Genomic DNA, 12524 nt, shown 5'->3' on the forward strand with positions numbered 1-12524 from the left:
TACACACAAAGTGTGTGTGAGCAGCACACAAGGCCTGGCGGCGGACTGGATTGTTCGCTCGCAGAGACGCTCTGTGTCAGGCTGTAAGCTGCTCCAGCTCGACTCCACACCCACTCGCCTTTTAAATAACCTCATACATCCCTCCCCTCTGCACGGAGCTCGCACGGTCCTGGTGTGGTGCTCACCAGCGATGGCAGAGTGTCGGGTTTGCAGGTGTAATGATGTGGGCAGATGGGTTTCCTTCTGTAAAAAAGGAATCCCTTTGTAACCCAAACAACAGAGGTATCGGTCGAGGCCAGAACTTATGCTTCTGTGTTGTAGGAGTGCAGCCTCTGCCTAAAAGAGAACATGGTGTTCTTGGCTTCACGTGTCTGTCTCCATGCTGACAAGACAACAGAGCTGAGGCCGATCTGAAGCTAAAAGACCTGACAGACAGAGAGACGGACATTTAATCTGCAATATTTTGTTCCACAATCAAAGTGTGATACAGAGGCCTTGTTTAAATGACAAAATATTCATTCTGGCTGTAGAGAACACCAGTTGGTCTGCAGTAGTGGTGGAAGAAGTGTTCAGACCCTTCACTTAAGTACTAATACCACAATGTAATACTCATTTAAAAGAAAAGCTATACTTTACAAATCCTAAGTAAAAGTATTACATGCAACTTGTACTTAAAGTATTCATCATGCAGATGGACTTCTTTTTTTAATTTTTGCAAAATTACCACTGAGACGACAATGGAAAATGACAAAATGTTATGTGTGTCTTTCAGGCTGGATGTCTCGCTCCAGGTAGAAGGGTTGGGGGCCCATTACATGTCTGTGTCCAGGGGCCCATTTTTCTAATAATTCGACCATGGCTGTAGATTATTTAGATGTACAAGTACCAGCTATTCATTGATATAGTTTTGTATTAGAATATATAAAGGAACAGTGTGTTGGATTTAGGGGGGATTTGTTAACTTAGAACCCGTTTATATCGAATAAGGAGCAGGTCCTCTTCAGAGTCCATCATGTTGCGCCTCAGTGATTCTACGGTAGCCCAGAACGGACAAACCAAACATTGGCTCTAGAAAAGAGAGAGCATTTGAGAGAGTTTTTTTCACTTCCTTGTATGTGGTTGATCCGTTTCTACTTACTTTTGTTAACTATATTCTTTTCAGAATATTTCTTATCACATAACATCATGCAAAGCCTGAGGAGAGACTCAGTTTTCTTCACGGATGTTTCTGCTGCTCTTGTGCTGCATGTGAGACGTTGAACCCACAGAAGTGTTAATTAAATCAGTGAGCATGCTGGTTATCATTATTTCTGCAGCACAACAAGGCAGCGTATTGTAAATCTGAGCAGTGCACAATAATGTGGGCTTCACTGTCTTTCACATGAGATCATTTTACCACCGTGGCAACGCTGACTCCACTGCATGCAGGCAACATACAACGATGACATTACACAACAACAAACCTGTTTTAATCACAAGCAACAGTTACCTGGGGACCAAGTTAAACACCTGCTGGAGGTCAACTGAGTTCATTTACTCATACTCTACTTAAGAACAATTTTTGAGATACTTTACTTGAGTATTTACGTTTAATGCTCGTTCTACTGGACTGTTTTTTAGAGGGAAATATTGTTCTATGCTGGAAACTTTATTTTTACCTTGTAAATTTGTCTCTTGTGTTTGATTTCACAGTTGACTCAAAGGTTTCACTGGGTATTAAAGCAAACAACACAGTGAATGCACTCCGGTGTTGACTCAGGGAGCAGTGCTGTTACCGTAGGAAAGTGCAGAATATGGCTGACCTGAGCAAACAGGGTTCAGGCGTGACTGCCAGGTATATATTGATGCTGTAAGAGCAACTGCTAAAAAGGTATAAACCTTTATTTCGAATCACGTTGTCAGAATATCAGACATCTAAACTGCTGTTTACGCTTAGGTTGTGATACATTAAATGTAATATCCCACTTTCGAATATGGACTTTGAAACAGTTTTATGAACAGCTGCTGTGCATACTGATGAAACAGCAGAATTTACTCTCAACTCTGGAGCCATTTCAAATGGGTGGTTGCAACAATTTGCTCTCCGGTTTCTCAAGACATTAACGTGACTTGGGAGACTGGAGCATGCAGGCAGTCGGAGCTGGATTACAGAATATCAATGTCATGGTTCAAGCTCTTTGAGATTTCGTTGGAGCGTGCAATGAAAAATATGATTTCAAAGCATATATTTGAGGAGATATCACTCATTTGAGGTAATAAATATCTAAACAAATAAACTGTCATATATAAGTAGCTTTTATATTATTCTTAAAACCATGGTTGAGACAGTTCATAGTGTAAAAGGAATAGTCTGATAGGAATAAAGATAGATAAGAAGATTGATACTATTCTCATGTCTGTCTGTTAAAGAAAAGCCCATAGCCAGCAGCTGGTTAGCTTAGGTTAGCTTAGCATAAAGACTATAAACAGGGGGGGGCACAGCTACCTCACTTTCTGAAGGGAACCTCTAAAGCGAATCAATATTTTTTGCATGCATTAAACAAAGAAGATGTAATGTTAGAGTTGCTGGTAGGTGAATTTTGTGACCATTGGGCAAAGTCAGGCTAGCCGCTACATCTTTTTAGTGTTTGTTAGGTTTTATGCTAACCTAAGCGAACCAAGCTTCATATTTAACAGACAAAGACGAGAGTGGTATCTATCTCTCTCTCTCTCCTCATCCAACTCATGTCAACAAAGTGAATAAACAGAGTAGCTAAAATGTTGAGCTTTTGCTTTAAGTTCAGGCTCAATATTACATCAAATGAATGTAAATCTGTAGATTAGATTGCTGTGTTTTTTTTATCTGTTTAAAATGGTGGAATATAAAACCCTTTTTCTATTCACATTCACTGTCTGGCCAGCTGTCACCAGCTTGGTTGACCCAGTTTATCTAAGTGGGCTGAGGCACACTGACCAGCACAGCCATTTTGATTTGCAGCCATTTGTTTGGCCCATTGTAAGTGCGGAAAAAAAAGACTGCAGCCTCCCACCACAGGGCTCCTGCAGCACGTTCTATGCAAACTCTTTTAAACCGCGGTGTGATCGCTGCTGCTGGTCAGAGCAGCACTAGTTTGTTTGACCATGTCTGCCCTCCACTCTTTTCCTGGATGCCCTCCATCACGCCACAATCTCTTCATCACAGCTGTGTGCCTTTGAGAAGGGAAAAACATTGCGACCGGATTGGCTGCTTGTGGTGGAGCTGTTGCTAAGGGGAGGGTTTCACTCAGTGATGGATAGACGTGGCAGCTGGTGAGGGCCCGTTGGAGCAACATATCAATTTAATGTTTCATTAAAGCCTACTGCATCATGTTTACTGTGACGAAGCTGAAGAATTATGTGATCGATATCATCCAAATCGAGACAAAATCCTGCAGAGGTTTTGAAGATCATGTACTGTGCAGTCTGGTTTAATCAAGTTTATTGTGTCACCTACATAAAGTCTTATCACTTCTGATGGGTCAATGCACTTTACAGCTTTTATAACCCTCCCAGTTGTTCACACCATTTCAGATGATTAGTGGATGGTAAATGTCAACAAAATTAGATTAAGTTTGGTCAATAACAGCAACAATTTCATTTTGTTATTAGCCTTATTAAGAAGCGCATCTGTAAAGAAACTTGTACAAAACTATTCAAAAGTTCAAGAATTTGGTTTGTAGCCATTTTCTAAGATTGAAACCAGCTACATGAGTTTCATTTTAGCACAACTGCAATAAAACAGTGAACCAAAATGTGTTTAGCTAACAAATTCTGCTTTAGAGCCACGGCATCTTTAAATAGTCTCCTTTAGGTAAATCCTCAGCAAAGCCCTTTACGTGATATAAGCTGCTAAACTCGCCCCACATAAGGAACAGCAAGTCAAGTAACTAGCTTACATCTTAATGCATCATTACATATTGCTGTGCAGCCGTCGGCACTGAAGAGAAACGTTTTCTAGCTGAGCCGCAAGACCCTCAACATCCTTCCTGTTCGCAGTGACAAACAAAGCAAATAAAGTTTCGAATTATTTATTTCAGTTTTAACATTTCAATATAAAATGTGAACTATCCAAGGACAAACAAATGAATAATTTCATCATGGACACCTTGATGAACCATTTAAGCAGTTATACAACGGGGAGTAGCAGGGCATGAGGATATAAAAATAAAAGAAGTCAAGGCACACCATGTTACAGTAATACCAAGAGGAAAGATTTAAAAACCTCCGCAGGTTTAAGAGCCCTTCGACTCAGCGTTACGATTATATTTTTGAAAAGTGACAGAATAACCAGCATTCAATTTCTCCTACAGTCAGAAACCTTTTTATTCACAATCTGGTGACCATTTCATGTCCAAAATAAAAATGTAAGGACAAAAGGGAGGGAAAATACCTCCATTAACCAGCGTGGCCTCTGTTAGCAGGGCCTTATGGAACAGATTCAATAAACCTCAGCCACACAAAGCATCCACTCTGCACCGAGACAGGCAGGGGGACACGTGCGGGCGTCACTGGTTCCAGGTATGTTTTGGTCGAGAAAGTTTGAGTGTCGCTTCTCAGGATCGAGAGAAGTCGCCCTGGTCAGTTCACTGACCATTGAGATGTAACTGGACGAGATGGGGGGGGGGGCCCTTCGACACATCCCATAGTGCAGGTCAAGCAGTGCAGGTCAAGCAGTCCAGGGGGGGGGGGGGGAAGGAAGAAAGAAAACTGTAGTGACTTCTATCTCATGAAGTTTCCACCTCCAATTTCTCTCTTGTACCGGTTGGTGAGGTGGTCGGCTTGCAACGTGAGCTTGCACAGAACTCCAAACAGTCCCCTGAGGTGATAGTGAAACTGGTTCTCCAGGTCCGTGTTCTCGTCAGTGGGGAGGTCTCCGGTGACCGGCTGCTGCTGCTCCTCCTGCTTCACCGCCATCTCCAGGAAGCTGGCGCCGCTGCTCATCTCCCTCTTCAGCAGACCCCACTCCATGTCGTTCTTTATGGACTTGAGGAGCAGGTAGTGCTCGTACATGTCCCTCTGCTTGTTGGGACACGGCGGTTCGTGATTTCGGTTGTTGTTGGGCTCCAGCTCGCCGGCGGGCCGCTCCTCCAGCGGCACGTCCCGCAGCAGGCTCGGCACCATGATGGTCTCGTCCATGTTGTTAGCGGCTGCGATGAAGCGGTGCATGACGTTGATGAGGGAGTGCTTGTTGCTGGCGGAGTCGATTTGCATCATTTTGAAGGCTTTTTAAGTCGGCTTGGTTACGGTGTAAGAGCTGGCAGGTGGTGATGCTAAGGCAGAGCTGCTCAGTTAGAGGTGGCTGATCTGCAAGAGGGAGAGAGGAAACATGAGGATGCAGCAAAACAATAAATAAAAAACGGTACACAAATTGATGAAACGCTGCAAAAAATGTTTAATAAATCCAGGGCTGATGCACTTTGAAACACAGATTTACACATTGAGCATGGGCGCAAAGGGAACCAATTCATAACCTGACACACTCACTTTAGTGCAGCTAGGCAGGAAATAACAGGCAGTTTGTGTCTCATCCGCAGAGCATACCGTAGCTCAACCCCACACACACACACACACACAGACAATGCATTTCTGCAAGTCACATTAATAATCTCCCTCAATTTGCTGTAGTGCAACAGCCGACTCGCATCATTACGACCTCGACTTCCTGATGTTAAATCTTATCAACAGACGACATTATTCGCGTCAGAGGCCTTGAATCTAAAAAAGGACGCAGACTGACCTGAACCACGAGGTAACCTGAGGAAAATAGTTCTTGGCTTGCAGGTTAAATGTACCAAGTCTTCTCAGCGTCTGCACACCACCCGCCGGGAAGGAAAGTAAAAACGTCCTCAACAGTCTGCCGGTTGAACTCTGACTTTATACCAGACAGCCGGGTTGGGGTGGAGGACAGACAACACAGTCCGCCCTTCCTGGATTTTTATACGCAGCTCATTGGGCCAGGATGGATTTAGGCGGACTCTTAATAGCATCTGATCCTAAACGGACCAATCAGACGGCAGTTCAGAGCTGCCAGTCAATTACGTTTGTTTGCGACCATCTGCAGCCGCTCCTTTGCAGCCTGAAGGCAAAACCGACTCAACTTTGCGCAGGGAGTCACGGTGTCATGCGTGTTTGGCTTTGTATTGTAAAAAAATAAATAAATGAATGCAAAGTACACAGTTTAGTATTTTTCGCTTTTTCCTCATGCCTCCACTGTCTCTTCAGCTGCTTTAATTTATTAAGTTACACAGCACTTCCACCTGGTGGTTGGACTTTGTTAACTAAATCTTCCCCCCACATGTCTGAACAGAAAATCATATTATTTTTTACAATATTAACCTGTCAATCACAGTAGATACAAGATAACAATTTCCATCTACAATCTTTAATTATTCGAAAGGAAGGTGTTGGTATTACCTGATAGTTTGAGCTTGAAAATGACCCTCTGTGTCCACGTTCAACATGAAATAGTGACACTATTATCTGCGCGTATGCTAGCAGTGCACAGGTGTATTTCATTTGGTTAATTATGATGATAAGGCAGTGGCAGATCATCGTGGAGGTTATTAGTTACACCTGTGACCATCCTGCTGTGTGGCAAGTCAAACTCTGGAACCTGCAAAAGTCCAGCAGTCAGCGCAATAATATTATTTTTATTGGCTTGTGGAGGGATGTTTATCCATTAAGTTACAGAAAAACTGCAATGATTCGGGCAAAGTCTAGAAAACATTATCTTTTGCAGGAATAGATTTTATATATCATGTTAAACTTGTCAATCGACCCTTGACATTTCTTTTGCGGCCCTTTGGTGGAGCCCAACAAGTTAATTAGTCTTGTAAGATTTATTTTGTCAACATATACACTGTCATATTACCAGAGTACCGAGTTATCTTTGGTGGTATTTAAGGGAAATACAACATGAGTACACACATGCCATGTTAGTTTCTAACGAAATTAGTGATTGTAACAGAAAACTTGAAATCAAAGACTAATATTGTGACATTGAAAACCTCAGAAAACTTCATATATGAAATGTGCATCGTTTCAGTCCCCTCTCCAACTATAACGTCAGGAGAATGTGTGTGTGTGTGTATATATATATATATATATATATATACATATATATATATATATGTATATATATATATATATACATATATATATATACATATATATATATATATATATGTATATATATATATATATATGTATATATATATGTCTATGTATATATATATATATAGATATGTATATGTATAGATATGTATATGTATATATATATGCATATATATATATATATGTATATATATATGTATATGTATATATATGTATATGTATATATATATATATATATGCATATGTATAGATATGTATATGTATATATATGTATATATATATGCATTTTCATTTCTAGTACACAATATTTGAGAGTTAATACCAAACCTCAATCAAAATTAATTCATACTAAAAACTCTCGACAAACTGCACTGAGGCATCTAAACTATCCATCTATGCTATATCCTTACAGTTACATGAAAAGTTGCCCCGCACATTGAGAAACTAAATTCCTGTTGTATTTTGTATGGAGTCATGTTCAGCTGCATCTCTTCACATGACAGTAGCCTACAGACATCTGTGGGACAGACGCATCCTGAGCTGCATGCAGATCTCTGAGCACACACACACACACACACACACACACACGCTGTTGAAGATACTAAATTGAATCTTTATTTTTTATGAAGTATTTCACATGCATCCACAAAAAGAAGAACAATTGAACACTGACGACTGTGATATGAAGTTGGCCGGCGAATGTAACTGGCACACATGAATGCTGTTTTTGTTTTGTTTTTAACACTACTGGCCTACGTAATCAGTAAGGCTCATTCCACGAGTCTTGACTGTGAATCACACAAACTTGATTTCAGGTTGGCGACCTCTTCGTCCATCTCTCAGGCTTATTTTGGTTTCACACAGACAGAAATTCACTTGGTGTTGCAGAGACGTTTAACATTTGTCTACAGAGTTGTTGTTTTTAAAGCACAATTACAAAATAAGGCAGCTGCATTATACAAAGACACAAATGCTGACAATTGGTCAATTAACTGAAATAAACTAACATCTACACTTAATAGAAATCTAATTAAATCTCAGGAGTAACTAATGATCTCTTAAATGTCCAGGTCCCTTTAAACATTTGGTCTGACTACACTGCAGATAACGTCCTGTTTTGGGTTTCCTTTTCCATTTTTTCCCCTTCTGCTCATTTGTCATTGGTGAATAAAAGAAGAAGCAGTGGGTGTTTTTCCCTTTCTACAATGATATCAAACACGCACACAATCTTAAAATCACAGGAGATTCTTTCAACTCTATTTGCATCACGAGCTTCCCATGAGAGACCTGCAAAGACAGAAGGAAAACATGTCAGACAGGTTGTTGGACGCCGGCATAAAGCAGCTAATTCATACGCCTGGTACAATCTGTACATGATTTAGTCTCCCAACTAGGAACAGCAATTCAGAACAGCTCACTTCCTCAATATTTTATAACTTTGCCGATAACAAGTCTCACCTGTGGAAGGTCACCGTTAGACCATCTCATACTGGTTGTTGGTTATGTATCGAGACAAGCAGCAGGACAGGAATATCCCAATGAGCTGAGAGGAAACACGTTTAACGAAACACAGATTAATCAAAACAGACACACTGAAAGGGAACTAAACGTTTTATCAGTTCGAAGAAGAAATGTCCCTGTATAACCGCAGATACAGCTGTGCATAGGGCGACTGCATTGGTGCTTAGACAGGCTATAAATAACTGGACACAGACTATGTTGCATAAACCGTCATTCAAAACCGAAAACGAAGGTTGTAAATGTTACTTGATTCTGCACAGCAACTATCTGGTTCAACTTTGACCTCCTGTACTTAGTTTTACAATGCGATGGTGATTTATAATCAACATGTTGATGTGGCCACGTTTGCTTTCCAAGTCATAAAAATCATGGCTGTGAAAAACTCGTTCACTACTCGATATATAAAAAGACGGATGTCTTCTATAGTGAGCAGAAAACTGGGATTTTAAATGCAGTGCACTACTTTCAGTAATGGTGCAGCACTAGTACTGCTTTATGAGAGGGTCCCAGTTGTGTTTATTCTTGTGCACGAGGACGCAAGTGACACGATTACAAATGTAACGCTTTACGGAGTCACAACAATTTAAGGGTAACTACCGGTACCCCCTCAAACCCTCTCTGTCGGCATATTTATAAAAATGCTACGCGGTCGTGAGGGAGTGACTGGAGCAGGTGTGTTTAGTACGTATTAATGGTCATTGTCGCCTTTTAGACAGTATGCCATATATAGCAGACAGAAAATGAGGGGGGGGGGGGGGGGGGGGGCAGTGTCTTAAACAGCCACCAGGACGCCACTAAAGCTGGAATTTATTCAAATAAGTCTGGTTTCCTGCTCGCGTTATTTTATTCACTTATTGGTTCATTTAACAGAGACGGTGCACATTAATAAACATTACTGTCATTGCGACCGAATTAGCCAAAAGGTTAACAGATGTTACAAAGTCATCTGCCCAGATGTTGCCCGACTAGACTCATTTTCTCGCCTGTGTCACTGCATCCTAAATGCTTCTCTAACCAAAGCTACAAAAAACAAGATACAATGCTGGAAATAAACAAACGATATGTGCACGCAGCACAGTCCCATTTGTTTTGTACCTGGAAGAACGCAATCCCAAAAGAGATCCCTGCGACGATTCCCAGGTTGGACTCCATCACATGGGTCACCCGTGCGAAGCAGCCCTACAGCAGAAATACACATTTATCGATGTTTTAAAAGCTTTTGAGCTGACTGATTGTTCCTAAAAAAAAAAAACACAATCTTAAAGCCATTAAAACGACACAAGTATGGAGGTGTGTCGTCGTGGTGCGAGGCAGTGAACTCACCACTGTGTACACCTCTGTCCCAGCCTTGTCGATGTCTTTCAGAATCTCTGGTGAGCAGTTGGTGTTGTCTTTACAGCAGCTGGCAGGGACGCCACTCTCTTTAAAGTAAGGTGTGTCGGCCCAGTCGGTGTAATTGACCACCCCGCAGCAAAACAACTGTATGGAAATAAAGCAAAATGATTAGTGTCGCAAAATAAATCTCTTTAAGCTACAGAAAATGGGTCAAAATGTATTTTTTAAATTATGTTTTGAAACACCTGCAGTGACGAGAGCAACGCGCTAAACTCTGTGTGGGTTCAGTGTTTAGTTTCCCTTTTACAATGTTCTTATATAAACTGGAGTTCTTTGCTTTGTACAGTGAGTAACAAGTGAAGTCAGATGAGAGTAACACCATTAGCGTAGTGGAAAACAGCCCACTTACAGTCCTCTGGATGGCGTCCACTGCAGCGCTGCTGCTGCTGCTGCTGTCCGTGCTGTTGTAGGTCGCCACAGCGTTTTTATAGGCAAAGCCTAACTTGGCCTTGATCTGGCAAAACAAATATATTTTAGAGAGCGGATGTGATCCATTTAAAATAAACATATTTGAGTGTTTTGGACAGTTAACTGACCTCATGTCTGAAGATAAAGCCTGAGACACCGGCCACGAGCTCAGCCAGGAACACCAAGGTGAGAAACATGGCATACTGAAGGAAGCAGTGCGTATAAAACAATCAAACAAGGCCACATCTCAGGGGAATATTCAGGGAACGTGCTGCTGCACCTCCACTGACCAGTTTGAGCATCCACGGGCTGCCGCGGCATGTAGCAAAGCATCCGAACAGTCCGAAAATAACGATGATGGCGCCGGTCCCGATGAGGACGTATGGCGCATTGGTGCTCTCCTCGGAGGCCAGAGAGAAATAGGCCTCCAGGCTCACCTTCCCCCACACGCCCACGGCCAGCAGGATCACTCCTGTGAACTGAAGGCCACAGCAGGGAGAGTCAGCAGAGAGACAGAGACACAGACGTGCAGGTTTTTAGAAGCAAAACCTGAGAATAAAGGCTCAAAACCACACGAACAGTTAATGCTAAGCAGCAATGTATCAGATCACAATCACAGCGACACGATTTAGTTTTTAACCTGTTAACAATCATCGTATATTTGATAACCCCTCCTTGTGCCAGTCTTCAGATGCAGCAGATCATGTATTTATAAATTACCGTTCAACGTTTTTAATAAAAACACACCCGGGGTACCCCCCTCCACATACTAGCCTCAGCCTGAGTTTTTATCATCTCAGCATCTTTTGACTGCCCACACAAGTCATTGCCTGAGGGGAGGCATCAGCTCAACAAGGCCAAAAGCAATAAATTGCCAGATAAAAGCACTGGCCTGAACTTTGTGTTGACAACGTGTCTGCTCATTATCTTCACAAGACAAGCTTATGTTAGATGGTCCTTACATGTACTTACGGCTGCAACTAGCAGTTATTAGCAATTATTCTGACGATTATTGTCTAATATAATCATTTGGTTAATAAACAACAATAAACTGGTGGTTAATTAACTGACAAGTCAATCAACGGAAAATGTATCAGGAACTATTTTCAGTCATTTTTCCAGTAGAAACACGAAACATTCTCTGGTCTTGGCTTCTCAAATATGAAGATTTGCATCTTTTCTTTTTCTTATGAGACAATAAATCTGAATATATTTGGGTTTTAGACTGTTGGTCGACATTTGAAGATGTCAGCTTCTTTTATTTAATCAACTTTCGGTCGGTCGGTACATTTTCAACAAGTGGTTCTTTGTGTCAACAGACAACCAGCTCTACTTAACTAAACCAAACACATTTACTCAACGTATTTCACTCCGCGTGATTGTTTGGACACTGCGTTAGATTGCCGTGTTGGCAGCAACGCCGCGGCTTTTAGCCCCATTGTTGCTCCTTTAGCTTGTTGTCCCCCATTACGTGACTCGCAGCTCACCCAGAATATGATGCTGTAGGAGATGAGGAAGGTCTTCAGGCAGGTAATCACTGGCTTCGTCTGAAGCCGTCGAGACGGCGGCGACATGGTTGTGTTTTTACTTTAAACTACAAAAAAAAAGGAGAGAAAAGTTGACTTCTCACTGAGGGGGAGAAAAAAAACTTGAGGGATAAAGGGAGCGAGAGGGGGGAAGTGTCGTCACTAACCCAGATTCACTTTCCTGACGGGAAAAACAGATCCAAACGATCCAGAGTGAAGTCAGCGGAGACATTCATATCACATGGTCAAGTACTACTTTCAGAATAAAAGCTTTAAAAAAAGAAAACACTGACTGAAAACACTTTCATTATTGTACACACACAATAACTTTAAGGATGAATATTTAGTGAGGTTTTTTCTGCAAAACTGTCCTCTTAAATGTGCATGTACAGTTCATCTTTTAAAAGTAAAAATGGATAGATAAATACAAAATTATGACATAATGTAACATTGAAATTACCATATCATATTTTTTTCAATGAACGGGTCAAATGTTTGGACTCATGATCTTTTAAATTTGACTTAATAAATCTAAAATTTGTG

General features: G+C 41.4%; 2 protein-coding genes across 2 annotated transcripts; both read right to left on the reverse strand.

Moving 5' to 3' along the window:
• Window positions 1–4030: 4030 nt before the first annotated feature.
• mid1ip1l (MID1 interacting protein 1, like) lies at window positions 4031–5902 on the reverse strand. Its single transcript, XM_079268619.1, has 2 exons — window positions 5756–5902; window positions 4031–5322 (listed from the first exon to the last, which is right to left on the reverse strand). The coding sequence occupies exon 2, from the start codon at window positions 5230–5232 to the stop codon at window positions 4738–4740; it is 495 nt and encodes a 164-aa protein (XP_079124745.1). The 5' UTR covers window positions 5233–5322; window positions 5756–5902; the 3' UTR covers window positions 4031–4737.
• Window positions 5903–7723: 1821 nt separating this feature from the next.
• tspan6 (tetraspanin 6) lies at window positions 7724–12134 on the reverse strand. The gene is made up of 8 exons (XM_079268438.1): window positions 11943–12134; window positions 10746–10934; window positions 10584–10658; window positions 10397–10501; window positions 9976–10131; window positions 9748–9831; window positions 8590–8674; window positions 7724–8418 (listed from the first exon to the last, which is right to left on the reverse strand). Exons 1-7 carry the CDS (start codon window positions 12027–12029, stop codon window positions 8606–8608), a joined length of 765 nt encoding a protein of 254 aa, XP_079124564.1. The 5' UTR covers window positions 12030–12134; the 3' UTR covers window positions 7724–8418; window positions 8590–8605.
• Window positions 12135–12524: the final 390 nt, after the last annotated feature.

Source organism: Melanostigma gelatinosum (assembly GCF_949748355.1).
Source record: "Melanostigma gelatinosum genome assembly, chromosome: 5".
NCBI lineage: Eukaryota > Metazoa > Chordata > Actinopteri > Perciformes > Zoarcidae > Melanostigma > Melanostigma gelatinosum.